This window comes from Ambystoma mexicanum, chromosome 7p, assembly GCF_040938575.1.
Source record: "Ambystoma mexicanum isolate Mex_15411 chromosome 7p, UKY_AmexF1_1, whole genome shotgun sequence".
NCBI classification, from domain to species: domain Eukaryota; kingdom Metazoa; phylum Chordata; class Amphibia; order Caudata; family Ambystomatidae; genus Ambystoma; species Ambystoma mexicanum.
The window spans coordinates 904,709,338-904,723,835 of record NC_090939.1 but is presented as its reverse complement, the minus strand read 5'-3'; the positions used below and the strand labels follow the sequence as shown (position 1 = coordinate 904,723,835).

Sequence of the window (14,498 nt, the reverse complement as noted above, 5' to 3'; positions counted from 1 at the left end):
TGTAATTTTATCAGTCTTTGACATTTTATTTTAACAAAGAAATGCAAAGAAAACCTAATTAAGCCTACTCTAACAGGGAATTCCCTACCTACTCTAGAATCTAAGGGAAAATCTCCTAACATAAATAACTGGCCCTCACACTAAACAATAGAACAATCAAAACAAAACATAAACAACATAAAGAAAAGATTACTAAGTAACTAGTGTCTTCGATGACTTCCATTTGTCCTGGGTAGATCTTGTTCCACAGGAATGTCGAAAGTCAATTTGTAAAGCATTGAGGCATCTTAAAGCAGATTCTTTGACTTCTACAGGTTGATACTGCACGCTTCTTTCTTGTTTGATGAGAAAGGTCAGCCTTGTTGCCTTTCCTATCAGTCTTGCAGCCACCTGTCATGATGCCTACCCCCGGGGACCCAGACCAAGTCCAGCAACCCCGGTGCAGGCATCAAGTTACCCCAAGCAAGCCCAACAACCCCCGCTAGGGGCTATTCGGGTGCAGTCCTGGCACCTCTGGCGCCAGGCTCATATGGAGAGTCAGTCCTGGCCCCATAGGCGCCAGGCTCATAGATTAAAACTTACCTGATGCAGACCATGCTGCAAACTTACCTGATGCAGACCATGCTGCAAGAGCTCCAAGCCAAACAAGGCTTGGAAGGGACTATTTTACCTAGGGACTATTTTTTTTACTCGGGTGGGGTTGGGGAGGAATACTTACCTGGGACTACTTTGGAGGCTATTTAAACCACGCCCGAAGAGCAGCACACGTTTCGCGTTATTCTGCATCCAGCAGCGTACCGCTCACCGTGCTTGCAAGTCTGCATCCAGTCTTCTGCCATGCCCGCCTCGAGTTTGGTGCTCCTAGAAAAAGGGAGAAAGAAGGAGAAAAGGTTAGAACAAGAGCAATACCTTTGATCCTTACCTGAATTCCCGATCCATCGCGCCTTCGAGCTGGAAGAAAGAAGTTATTTTATGCGTGTCGCCTCGCCTGCTGCAGCGCTGCGCTGAACTCACCGGCCTTCGCAGCATCTTCACATTTCACCGCATCCTCCTGCATGTTACCGCCACACTCCGGCACCTAAGGAGAAGACAAGAACAGCAAGGTGAGCCAAGGGAATACACAGAGGAATACCCCCATAGACTTACCTGATTTTACCACCGGGGGTACTATTGTTCTTCACGGGTCACGCAGCTTCCACTGCATTCTAGCCGAACCCCGGCCCCTAAGGGGAAAGAAAAGGACAGCAAGGTGAAACAAGGGACTAACAAGGAGAACCCTCCTCACCACAAAAGACTTACCTGATTTTACCGCCGGAGGCATTATTCCTCGAGACTTCATACTTTCTCTCAGCGCCTGAATAAGGGAGAAAGCAACAGGTTACATATGGACATTATTTTATTGAACTGTGTTGGATAAAACAAATCCTTACCAGAACATTACCGGTTGCCACAAGGAACTCTTCAGCAGGGTCAAGCTGCAACCTGCAAGGAATCGGACAAGAGTGAAAATCAGGCATTTGAACTCTTACGAACTACATACTTACGGCGTCTTGCCGGGAATATCGGAGTCAATATTGTCCTGGAACTCACCAATTCCTTTGAGCCAGTGAAGCAACTGGTTATCTACGCGCCCCTGCGCTCAATGCAGGATGGAGAGCTCATCTTTTCAAATCATCAGGTGAGACTATACGAGGGAACATCCAAGGTGATCAGTGGGGAGAACAGCGGGGCTGGGGGATTTACGCTCAACTCCACGGGTGGTTAATTCCCTTTCTCCACTTGCAGAAGAATATTCCTACGGGCCAAGCAAACAAAGCTAGGTGGGCCAGTCCAGTCCGTCATCTCGGCCCTATGCGCCACATTGGTAGAGACCACAGCAGTCCAGTCCAGATCGACGCCTCTGTGGGAGCCAGGTGAGCGTAACACTACCACATAATCTGCTTGGTTTCCAGACTGCTTCTCTCTCTCAACTTTAATAATTTCATCTCCACAGATTAAAGATCAGTTTTCTAGCAAGCACCCAACTCCATTCCCCAGCTTCATATGCACCTTCTTGTTTCCAGTAGTTACCTACAAAGCTGTATTGCCAGTCTTCCAGCCTTGGATAACCTTGCCACCCTTGTATCAGAGGGAACAATGTCGTTTCGACAGTTGTTTTTCCAGCAAGTGTTTTTACGAAAACACTTTGCCAGAAAAAATCATAGAAATGTTTTTAGGCGGTCGGATCAGGTAAAAATAGGTGGGGTTGGGAGGCTTGTGGGGGAACTCCCCATAAATAATTGAAAAAAAATGTTGATTACTTTTTTTCGGGAAAATGTTCGTAAAAACACCCGAGGTAAAAATGCCTGTCAATGATATGACATACAACCGTATCAGAGGACTCTGGTTAAACAACAGTTTCAACAACCTTAAGACAATGGTGTTCAGTTCTTAATTTAATTGGGCTGGTTTCCCTTTAGAAAGGCTGTTCTACTGGCTTGGGCAATGCTTGTTCTCTTCTTGACTTCGGCAACTTCTATGACTTCTAAAATAAGTGTTTGAATGTTTCAAAAGGGAAGTTTCTTTATAGAAACAAATTTAGGTACACACAATTTCGCTTTGATGACAAACTTCCAGTTAAAGGTGTGCGTTCCCTCTTATTCAGACAGCATTGTGCTTTAATAGGAATCGGGAAAAAATATGTCATACGCACAACCACTCTTTGATGTTAGATAGTCTTGTAGCGCTACGGGAAGGTCAACTACTGCTTCTCCAAATCTTATCGTCACCGTTCTCCCCCTTAATAGGAGATATATGATCGTTCGGCAACAGTTCAAATATAACAGTGGGAAAAAGAAAAGCTTTCTCGCAAGCACTTTAACTTCAGTGAAATATGCATGTGATACATTTCCCTTGTTAAAGTGACTACTCACAGCTGCGAACAACTTTACTTGCTTTTACTTATATGCAAACATCAATAAAGCTGGTTACAGTTAACAGCAAGGTATTCCTGATGATTTGGAGTACGTCACTTCATTCACTGGCTCCACAATCACAGCGGTTGCAGGCTGCTTCTACTTCCCGTCTTTATTTCTACTACTGCTGCAGACACTCTCTGGACCCACACCCCTCTACATAATGGGTGTCTCAGATCCGGCCTTATCGATGAATTCTTCCTTTCTCCAGTTTCCCTCGGCTTGCTTCTGCACACAGGCCTCGGGTGAATGCATGGCTTACAGTAATTAGGTGGACCTGGAAAGACTTCCAGCTCCTCCCAGTCTCTTCCAATGCAGCCACAGCCAAACATGGTTTGTGAGCAGAGGACCAACTCAGAGCCTGCAGGTGAAATCTGATCTTCATTTGCTCCGGCGTCCATTCTGTGGTCACACTTCCTAGTGAACTGTCAGCCTTGTTCTTCTTATTCTGCTACTAATTAATTGGCTTCAGGTGCAGGCACTTAGAGCTAATTGCCTTATCTTGCACAAAGCTGTTAGGCCTGCCTGCCCGTCCTAGGCCTCTACATGACTCTTCAGCCCTTTTCTTTTTCACAGTCCCTGGGACATGTAGTCCAGTTTTGGTACATTTGTTTTTCTTCTGTCCTTCTTCTTCGGGTGCAACATTTTGTTGGATTACACCTTTAGAATCTGCCCTCCCATCCTTAGTAGGAGGTCGAGATACATCAAAGTGGCAATAGGCCAATTCCTCCTCTATTCCTGTGGCAAGAGTATTCCTCTTCAAGGGGAAATATTGTGTCTCACCCTGCAAATTCTCCCCACATGCCCTGGGCCTTGTCTCCACGCATGTGATCATTCCGCAGCACACCACCCCCAGGATTGGTATCAGGAAGTGTCTGCCATCTCCTGGCCCCTTGGGAGGAGGACTCTCCACACTGTTCAGTGCCTTTGCCACCACCCTAGGAAAAAAAAGAATTATTTGAATTGGTGGGATCTGTATGTAGTCTTCCTGTCCTTGCAGCACTTTGTGACTCATCTCCTTAACCTTCATGTTTTGGTCAGGATGGACAGTGCATTGGCAAAATCATACATCGGATGTCAGGGAGGCACCAGTCAAGTAATGTACTGTGTTTGTGACATTCTAGGGCTTCGACTTAGTGTAAGCCTTCTCCAGCGCTAGCTTGTTGTTATTGAGCACTCTGCCCGAGAACTCCTCTAGCTGGCACACCATAAAAATCGCATGAAATGCTCTTAAATTGAAGCTTCAGCAGGCATACCAATTGCAACTATATGGTAGTATTCGGCCCAGTACCTTAATATTACAAACATTTGACCCCCCACACGGTGCACAAGGGTGTAAACCATTAGTTCTCCGGTCAAAGAGGTTGCTGCGCTCTTCCCTGGTCTCCCCTCCACTCAACAATCATGCTCCCATCAGCAGCCAGTACTCTTTGCTTAGAGTGTACATTGGCAGTCATTTGATAGATTAACCACATCGAGCAACGTCACTGCCACTGTCTGAATCTCATGTAGGGCCTTGCAACCTCAGTATAGGCACGAGGGAGTGTTGCTGAGTCGCCACATACGGGGACTGCCAAGTCATCCCGTGGAGATGTTCCCTCATCAGAATCATAAAGTTCCCCTCACTGCAATGTGGACCTGCTGTCTATCTACACCCCTGGGCCTCAACAGAAATGAAGACATGGAGACTACTCCCAGAGAGTCAGAAGAGGGTGGCCATCATTGGGATTAATAAAGTGCTTTTATATGGATTTTCATACTAGTTTGTCATTGATAATAATGAATACGGTATCATATATTAGAAATGCATCCCAAATGTTTTTTTCCACATAGATAATAGTAAATACAAGAAAAATAATAGTATCTTAACTTCCCTCTCTGAAGTTCCTTGAATAGCCCTAAACCCACAAATCTCATGGTATGCCTGCCCCATGGACTTCATCGGCACACCGTTGGACAAACAGTAAGGAAGGATCGTAGCTAGGAAAAGACTTCAAGAGAAGACAATCTCTGTTCTCTAGCAGAAGATCCAGAAAACTTGTTGGCAAAAATAGGTTTCCTTCAATAGACACGCTTTAAGTTCTGACAGCTATGCTGGAATCTTTGTTATTGCAGTTTTTATCCAGTTAAATGCAATGACAAATTTAGCTGTATGAGGAATATTAAGATTGTTTGAAAAGCAACTGTGGCAGGACGTCCCCAAAACTTACCAGGCAAGGAACTGTATGGCTCAGAATATTTGTTAACGCCCATGAGATGGTGCATGTGGCTGCACAGCCATCTCTGTTAGTTTTTTGCTGTCCTTTGTCACAGATTTGATGGCCCTGGTATACATATGGTGGTGCTGGCACCCTGTAACCTTAATTCCTATTTGTATGCAGTAAAATGCATAGGTTATTTTGAGACATTCGCTTTTCTGGCAAGTTTTAATCATGTGGTCCCCCAAGTCTGTTTTTAAACTCTGTGAGCAGTGCAGCAGTCAAATGTCTGTTTCAGACTCACAGCAATCCTGTCTGTTTTCTTGGCAAGGTCATTCATACTGAGGAGTTATATTTGTGCCAATCACTGCAACAGTTGGCTGTAAAGTATTATGTGTCCAAGCTGTTCCTGTGTGTCAGAAATTAGAAAAGACCTAATCCACACCTGGGAACCCATGTTGGGTTCCAGCTGATGGGCATACTTACATAATGGGACCATTTTCGGGACGAAGAGGATGGCTATGGTAGTTGCCCGTATATTCTTGAACCTTTTGGTGAGGTCGGGGATTTTTCCTTGCTTGGAGAATGTCACAATCGAACAGGCAGATCATGCTATAGTTGATCTAACTAAAGCACTCAGAGATGCAAGTGGGCTTCACGCTTCTGCAGAATCTGAGATAGGAACTCCCACTGTGTCTAGCCTTAGCCCAGATTTTGGGTCCCGAAGAAATGTTACTGGATGGCACCTTTTAATAGGGAAAAAGAAATATGCACTGGCAGACAACCTAAAGCCTAAATAGCCAAAATTGGTCCTGCTCCCTTTTAGTGATGCTCTAGTTGAGCCAATTGTGATTGAGGTGGGTAATTGAAATGGGTTGGGGGAGACAGGCCTGCTGCCCCCGACCTTCTGTACTAAAGGATGTTGTGCAGAAGCATTGATCAGCCCTGTTGGGCCGATGTGCTTGACATTCCATCCAACCACTAGTGGTTTAGTCTGCCACAGCTTAATTTGTGTCGGCCGCTTTCCTGTCAGTACCTCCTGAAGAGTAATAACAAAAAAACTGGATGCTTTGGGCATGGAGGTATTTGCTTGTGGCAGCCTATTCTGCATACTGTCTAAACCACATGTAGCCTGGTCTGATACTCTCATCCCCTTTGGACTGTGACAAGAAAGCATCCAATTCTAGACATGTATTGTCCTTTTCAGGAACTGATGCACAATGGAATGGAAACTTCTAAACAAATACTACAGGTTGGCCTTGACACTAGTGATAGTGTGTTAAAGTCCATGGCGACTATTGCAGCACAGGTATATGGTGCCACTCTTATATGCAAACATCCAATTCTTTCAGTGAACTCAACTTATTTGGCAGTCTCCAGACATTAAATATCCCCAAAGGCAACATAAAAATCTCTGGGTTTATCACCATCTCTTCTTATTTCTGCACTGGCAGAGGTCCCTGAGGCAAAGAGGAATAATCAGTCATGCTCAGCTAACTTGCCACCCAAAAGGGAAATGCCATTTCACCCCTCCAAAGGGGGACAGGTGGGGGGGTGTGGGGAGGGGGAGGGGGAGGTGTGTGTGTGTGGGGGAGGAGGAGGAGGAGGAGGAGGAGGAGGAGGAGGAGGTGTGTGTGTGTGTGTGTGTGTGTGTGTGTGTGTGTGTGTGTGTGTGTGTGTGTGTGTGTGTGTGTGTGTGTGTGTGTGTGTGTGTGTGTGTGTGTGTGTGTGTGTGTGTGTGTGTGTGTGTGTGTGTGTGTGTGTGTGTGTGTGTGTGTGTGTGTGTGTGTGTGTGTGTGTGTGTGTGTGTGTGTGTGTGTGTGTGTGTGTGTGTGTGTGTGTGTGTGTGTGTGTGTGTGTGTGTGTGTGTGTGTGTGTGTGTTGACAAATGTGTCAGACCAATTTTGCACTTGACATTCTTAAACAAGTTTCTACAGGAGGACATATTAAGTATGGTGTCATTTGCCGAGATACTCCAATCTTTGGAATTGTAAGATTTGCTTGCATTTTAAGATTTTCAGGGCACATTCTTTGAAGTTTGCATTTACCCCAGACACCAAAAGTACATTCATTTTGTAGTGGGAAGCACTCATTACCTACCATTTAAGTGTTCCTATTTGGCCTTACTTTAGAGCCTCACTAAAGTAATGGAGGTGTTGGCCCTCCAGCCTTCCACCCACATTGAACCTACCAGCATCCCAGCTGGCTGGCAAGGGAGCCAGCAGGAGGTGCCAGGGACATTATGGGTGCAGCTGAAGTCCCTGCATGCTGACAGGCCGGGTGGTGTCAGCAGAGGCTGTGTTGAGGCCCAGGAGCGTCATCCAAGCCAGTTTGTGGCAGGGACATTTGATGTTGTGTTCCCTGGGTGTTGGTCCATTGTTGGGAAGGAGAGAGGGTCTTCGACCCGCAAATGCGATTCCGAATGAGAAACGAACGATAGGCCGCACTTTGAGACAGCAAGCGGGAGGGGTGTGTGAACGCAGGAGAGTGCGCGATCACATAGTGCATGCATTAGGAGATATAGAGTAGAGGCGAGTGTAAACACCATTTTAGTTACTGGCAGCCATTTTGGAACATAGGACAATTGCAGCAAACCCACCAAATGTTTTAGTATTAGGCCTGCATCATTAGCACATACATAGGCCACACCATGAGTGAGCTTCAGGGAGTTACAAGCCTTTCATTGTCTCAGGAGGCCATAGGCCTTTGCGCACCGGGAAGAATGTGCTCTGCAAGGCCACGAGAAGAAGGCATAGCGCTTCTTGGAAGTTACCTTCCTACGATACAGATAGCATGACCCCTCAACCCCAACACTCGCTGCGTCAGAGCTGCAGCCCTCCTATGCTTTGATTCCAAGACCCCCACATACCACGGTGCCAGTCAGGCCCAGACCAACTACCATAAAGCTGTTAGCCTTGCTTTCGGATCTTCTTAATCGATCGGGGGTCTATCTTTCCTTCACATTTGGGTCACGTGATTTGAGCTGGGAGGGGTGAAATTATAGCTCAAAGTGAGGGTGGAGGACCTTGGGAAGCTGCTGGCGCACCTGGGAATGAGTGAAGTATGCAAGTTGGTATGACCTCGGCTCTCCCCCTGGGCCCATATCTGTGTTTGCCAGGTGCAGTGTTACAATGATAGAGTAGCCTTGTTTTCAAAAGTAACTAATTGCTTATTAGGGTTTGTTTTATTGTGGATGACGAGCTCAGCAGCACCCACGTGGACGGAGACAGGCGAGAAGGCTGGAGCCAAAGGCCTACCATCTCCTATGGAGTGGCCCGCACCATGTATAGGGTCGTCCCAACCAGCGTTGCAGGTTTTCACTGTATGTTATGATGACACAGATGACGCCAAGCGTCCTTTTAGCTTACTGCAAAGCCCTATTCTGGCAGAACGTTTGGCGGCAAAAGAGTTCTTTGCTGATGCATTTCTATTCTGGAGAAAAAAATACTTGTTATACTTTCAAGCGGTGTCTTGGATCTTTTTGCTTAGCGGGTTGTATTTTTTCTTGTGAGTGTGCAGGGGCGATGGAGCTGAATGGTACAAAACATGCCAGTCGCTCCAAACATGCTCATCAGGGGCAGCGGACAAGCTCGACCAGCCACTTTCAGGTCTCCCCTCATCACCTCATTTGGGCTTTGCTCCCATCTCATAATGGACATCCATGTACTCTACTGTCCAGTCTGGACTCTTAATGGCATAGTCTTTGAGCGCCTGTAACCTACATCTAAATGTTTAGTGTATAATGTAAAGAATTATTTTAGCTCAGAATTGAAATATATTTGTATGTACACCCCGAGGCTTAATACATTTGAACTACGTTCTTAACCTACATAGACATTTTTGTATTGCTTTGTACTGAAGCAATCGTAAATTAAGCTTCCGTTTTCTCCCTTTTACCGAGGTGACATATTACTTGAAAAGATCTGGTATTCAGTAGTTTCTCAGACATTTGTATTCATGGTCACCATGTATTAAATGTAGCTTGGTTTTGTGGACATTTGCATGTCAGCCATTAATTATTTGCTAAGAAAATGTCTAACCTTCTCTTTTTTTTCTCATTTATTGTGCTGCTCTTGAAAAGATTTTTATGGAAAGCCTCTTCCCCCATTGGCGCTACGACAGAGACCCAACAGTGACGCCCAGGATGTGATCTCTTAACCAAGTCATCAATTTGATTATCGGAGCCTGGTTTTTCCAAAAGACTTCATTTCGTGATGATGTGACTTGTAAGACTTTTTCTTACTGCTTGAAAACAAGGAGAACATTGTAAAACTGTTAAACTGCTTTGAACGGAAAGTGGTTATCAATACATAAGACTTCAATGTATTCCTAGAACACCAGCCTTTTTCAAATTTGGAGATATTCTCCTTTCTTCTTACCCATGTCCCTCATGAGCAACATTGTGAATGAACAAAGCACTGAAAACCGGAAGAACTTGCAACATGCATTCCCTTCAAGAACCTTTTCTGGCGGAGAGAGTTTCAGGTCCAGTTTACATGCCAGTATTTCCACTCACACTAATGAAGGTGGCTAATGAATCATTCAGACCAGTTGCAACTGGACTTTGACCACAGGAAAGTCGTATTTACAGTTTGAATATCGAAACAGTATTTTTAGAGCCATTGATTGGTGGCTTTTCTTAGGTTAGATAAGCATCCCGAAAATGCTATCCACTGGAGGTTAAAGAGTTAATATGTTGATCATTTCCTTCGTTTTTGTACTCTGATACCTCTTTTTCAGAAATGTAAATAATGTAGACACAGCGTCCAGTTAATTCAGCAGATTTCATTAGATTTTATACAGATTTTAAATGTACAGCATAGATGATCCTTATTTATATTTTGTATTGTTTCTGTAGCAGCCATCTCTTTTCATTCGGCTCAGCTCTTTCTCTATCATTCCAAAAATTGTCAGTATAAACTGTATGCCCAATGTGATGCATTTTAGTGGGTATTTTAAGGAAGACTTTGTTTGTCTGAATTTGTTCTTTAAGATGGATATATATTCAGAACACAAAACAGCTTCAAGGGAGCGTTCAGCCTCTAAATTTAGCGGGTGCTTGCAGGTACGGTGAAGCTGCACCGTTCTAGATAAACCAACAAACGCCCATAAACCTGCCATGTGCAAGTATCCAGACAACAGGTATGGCAGCAAAAAAAGTGCCCGAGGTGCAACTTTATTCAAGAACTAATTCAAAAGTGTTTCCAGAAAGGACAAATGTCATTGATTAGCAGAGGCACATAACCTAGAACACGTTAAATGATAGCCACGACTTCCGTCCCAACACAGGACTTCCTCAGGCCATTGTTACCAGATTCAAACAGCGCCAAATTTTGGAGGGAAAAAAAAAAGAGCATTCTGCTTCCTGATGTGATGTCATCGAACATGTGTTAATAACAAGCAAAGAAATCCTAGCCATCGGGCTGCAATAAAAGCACCACCTTGAAGGTTCTAAACCAGCATATTTATAATGTATAGTACATTTTCAAATTAAATGTCCACGTTCTACACACTGCTACCATTTAACCTTGCCTAGGTTCTGCTCCTCAACTAATGGATGACATATGTCCTCTGTTTAAACAGTTTTGTAGTACTTCTTCAATAAAGTTGCACCTTTTTGCACTTTAAGATGTGTGCCAAGTTCTTTTTTTTCTGCCATACCTGTTGTCTGATACTGGCACATGGCAGGTTTATGGGCTTTTTTTGTTAGTGTGTGTATATATATATATATATATAATTCAATGGCCTATGAGAATCATTGCTTTGGTGTTTTGTTTTTTGTTTTTTTACTTTGAAATTGGTTATGTTTATGGCAACTGGTGTTACTGTTCTTTTTGTTTGAAGCAAGCGATTAATTCTCGTGATAGGGAAGCACTGCAAAGGAAAACGAAGGCACAGCGTACTGAATAAATTAGTACCATTAGGAATTCTATTACTGCAGCATTTTTTTCCCTTCACATTGTTTGGAGTATGTACGAGCAACAGGGTTAACAAATATATCAGTACTATGCTGTAGAAAAGTATTATCATAAAATGGTATATTTTCTACATGATTCATTTAGTAATTCAGAATAACTTGGACTAAGGAGTGGAGATTTGGGGCTTTATGGCATCTTTTATGGACTACTGGTTTGCACACATCATATGCCATGACAGATGTTTAAAAAAAGGTTTGTATAGTTAGAAATGTCCTGCAAGCTCCCAGCTATAGTATTCAGCTTTACTGATATACGGTGTGGTGTTGCCACTAAATTCCAATGTGCTTTCACACCTATAAGACCATGGCCATTCTCTATTCTCTTTTTTACACTTAAGGGGGGGCTGCATGTATGTGTGGGTGGTAGGTAGAGGGTAGGAAGAGGCTAACAGGATATTTGCTGTGTCGTCCTCCTTTTATTTTGGATAGTGGATAGCGGCTCCTCTACCTTCCTTAATATCCAAGGATTTTCATAATAGAAAACAGGCTAATAGAAGTGGAGATGGACTTGCCTAGCAATAGTGGAAGCAGGATTTTGTGCTGTCTTCCTAGAGGGACAGACCAGATTGTTCAGTGATTGATTATAGGGCACACACAGTTTTTACAAAAATGAAAAATGGTGTTCCTAACTGTTAATGTTTTATCCTCTGCCTATTTACAGTGAAACAACATCCCTGTCTATTATTCTCAAAATATCTTGCTATGGTTGTCTTCTTTTGTCAGCTGCTTTCAATCCATTAATGAGGATCTCGACACTGAGGAGTGGAAGTGCAGTCTGGCAATCCATTATAGAAGCAAAGGGGTTAAGTAAAAGGTTTAACTTTTTTTGTTTTACTGTAAAACAACAAGTTTACTTACCTGCATATCCTGCCACATCAGACATGATGGTGCTTCTATTAGTAGTCCTAGTACGGCTATCAACAGCAGTACCACTGCTTGAATTAGGAGCAATATTACTATGTTTAATGGCAGTGGTATTAGTAGTGCTACTTCTAGTGGTACTGGTAGAACTGCTAAAATATCCATTATTACTAATAGTAGTGTAATGACAACTTCCATTAGTAGCATTACATTGGATGTAGTAGTAGTAACACTAGTACGAACACTGGTAGCAGTAGTTGTGCAATTAATTCTACCAGCGTGAACACTTCTGATTGTGGCTCTATTATTAATCATATTAGTACTACTGGCAGTATTGCTAGTACAACTACCTTCAAATACTTCTACTAATACCGGTAATCCTGCCAGCATTAGTGGTAGTACTAGTACTACCAGTAGTGCTACGACTGATGCTTTTAGTGATAATACCTCTACTACTGGTAGTAGTGATAATCACTAGCATGACTAAATCTACGGTTATTTTCATCAGCACTGCTGATAGTAGTTAGTGCTTCTGTCCGTAGTAGCATTATTAAAGCTTACTACTGCAAATGTTACTGGTATTGCTACTACCAGTGTTTGTGCAAGTGGCACTACGCTAATATTGGTGGAACATAATTACAAATATGTCGGAAATAAACCCTTTACTTCGCATCTCTGCATCTAAAATGACTATGAAGACAGCACTTCCTACCTCCTTTGTCACTTCCCATTTAAGGGATTGAAAACAACTCAAAGCCGCACAACCAACAAAGAGTTTGTGCTGGAAATCTATCTCCGTATCAAATGTTTAAAGCAAGGAGCACCTTATTTTTTGTACAGCGGCTATCCCCTTTAGGTACAAATGATACCAAGGTTTTGCTGTTTAGGTTAATAAGGCTACCCTTCTGATTCAGTCCACTGTGTTTTTAATGATTTTTCTTATGCAATGAACATAAAAGTATAATTTATGAAGAATTGTTTCAAGTTTTTTTTACTCTACAAAAACAATTATTCACTTTTATATATAGAAACATTAAAGCTCATTATTTATGCACCAAATGTCAATACTCCAATGATTTTATTAACACACAGATTAACAATAGTCTATTGCACTACACACATGGAAGGTACATAGTTTATGTTAAAGACCAGTTAGTCATCTGTTTCTTTTATGGAGGTCCTCATGATTGTTCAGTTGTTGTACCCTGTCAGTGACCGGCTGCTTTAAAAATCCAGTTTGTTTGGATAAGGAGTTTTTTTTTAGATATTCAGTACAATTTCATTGGGTGTAAAAATGTATCATAATGTCGACTTTGCCTAATATACCCTGTTGATAAAGCATGTTGAGTACAAATAAAAAGGCTTTTCAATTTTCTGCTAATCTGTTTGACCGTTCATATTATAGAAATGTTGTTAAATAACTACAATTTAGAATATTTAAAAATAGAATTTGAATTTGACAGTGGAACAATCTAGCTTCTCAATTATTGGATCTTTAATGATATTCTGAAACAAACTATTTCTGTCCATCGACAGGCATGTGGAAGTCTTTTTTAACATACAAGGTAACTCTTTACATAAAAAATAAAACGTTATTCTAGTACAAAACCACAAACCAAGTGATTGAACGGTATACCGACTGGAGGATGTCTATTAAACCATGCCTGACTACATTTACACCAGTCAGAGAAATGCATTGTAGTATTTTGAGTATTTATTAACACCACCTTTAAAATCGGGTAGATACAATGTTAGGACATGTCATGAAGGTGACTGGGATCAATGCCCAGGTTAAGAGGGACAAAGTGAAGAATATTATATTTTTGGGAATATAGTACAGGTTATCCAAAACACTTAATGGGGCGCAATTTATAAACCAAATTAAAATAAGAGTCTGTGAGCTGCGGTCCCTCTGGTTCGGCCAACAGGATGGTATATGTTTGGGCTTAAAAGGGTTCCCACACCCTGACCCTCTGGTCTTTCTACAATCCCTTTTCTTTGGTTCTCAATCTTGGATTTAAGGGGTTCCTTTACCCTTCTCTTATGGTCTCCTTGGGGTCCTTTCTCCTTCATTTTTAGTCACTGGTTTAAGAGGTATCCAAACCCATTTTGTGGTCTTCTTAGGGTCACTTCTCATTGATTCTCTTCAACAAATGCTACATAGGCAACATTTTGCTGAGGTGAACATTAACAGGGCCCCCATCACCCCCCAGTATTTGGGTCTAACCTGTACCATCACCAACACATCTCTACTGCTTCTCTGGTTCTTCTACTCCTTGCTGCCACTCCACATGTTTGTACCCTTTTCTGCCATTGGCTTTATGCCATTTGATCTGGGCCTCAACCCTAACCCACACTTGGTCCAAGTGTGCCCTCTTGTACCTTCCTGGACTTGCTAGCTACAGTGAGAAAAGGCAGTGGCCAAACTGTGCAAGTGGTAGAAAGATGACAGAGTGTTTCTTTTACCTCAGCCGGTTTACAGAATCTACAGGAAGAATCTTGTTCTTT

The 14,498-nt window shown here is 42.8% G+C and overlaps 1 protein-coding gene across 2 annotated transcripts in view; it reads left to right on the top strand.

Moving 5' to 3' along the window:
- The window catches only part of ARL13B (ARF like GTPase 13B), a 1,122,894-nt gene extending 1,109,523 nt beyond the window's left edge, over positions 1-13,371 (top strand). For both annotated transcript variants that reach the window (XM_069637199.1, XM_069637198.1), the window contains one exon: positions 9,234-13,371. In XM_069637199.1, the coding sequence (XP_069493300.1) occupies positions 9,234-9,310 (77 nt within the window). In that variant the 3' untranslated portion in view covers positions 9,311-13,371. The remainder of the gene's footprint in view (positions 1-9,233) is intronic.
- The last annotated feature ends 1,127 nt before the right edge of the window (positions 13,372-14,498 follow it).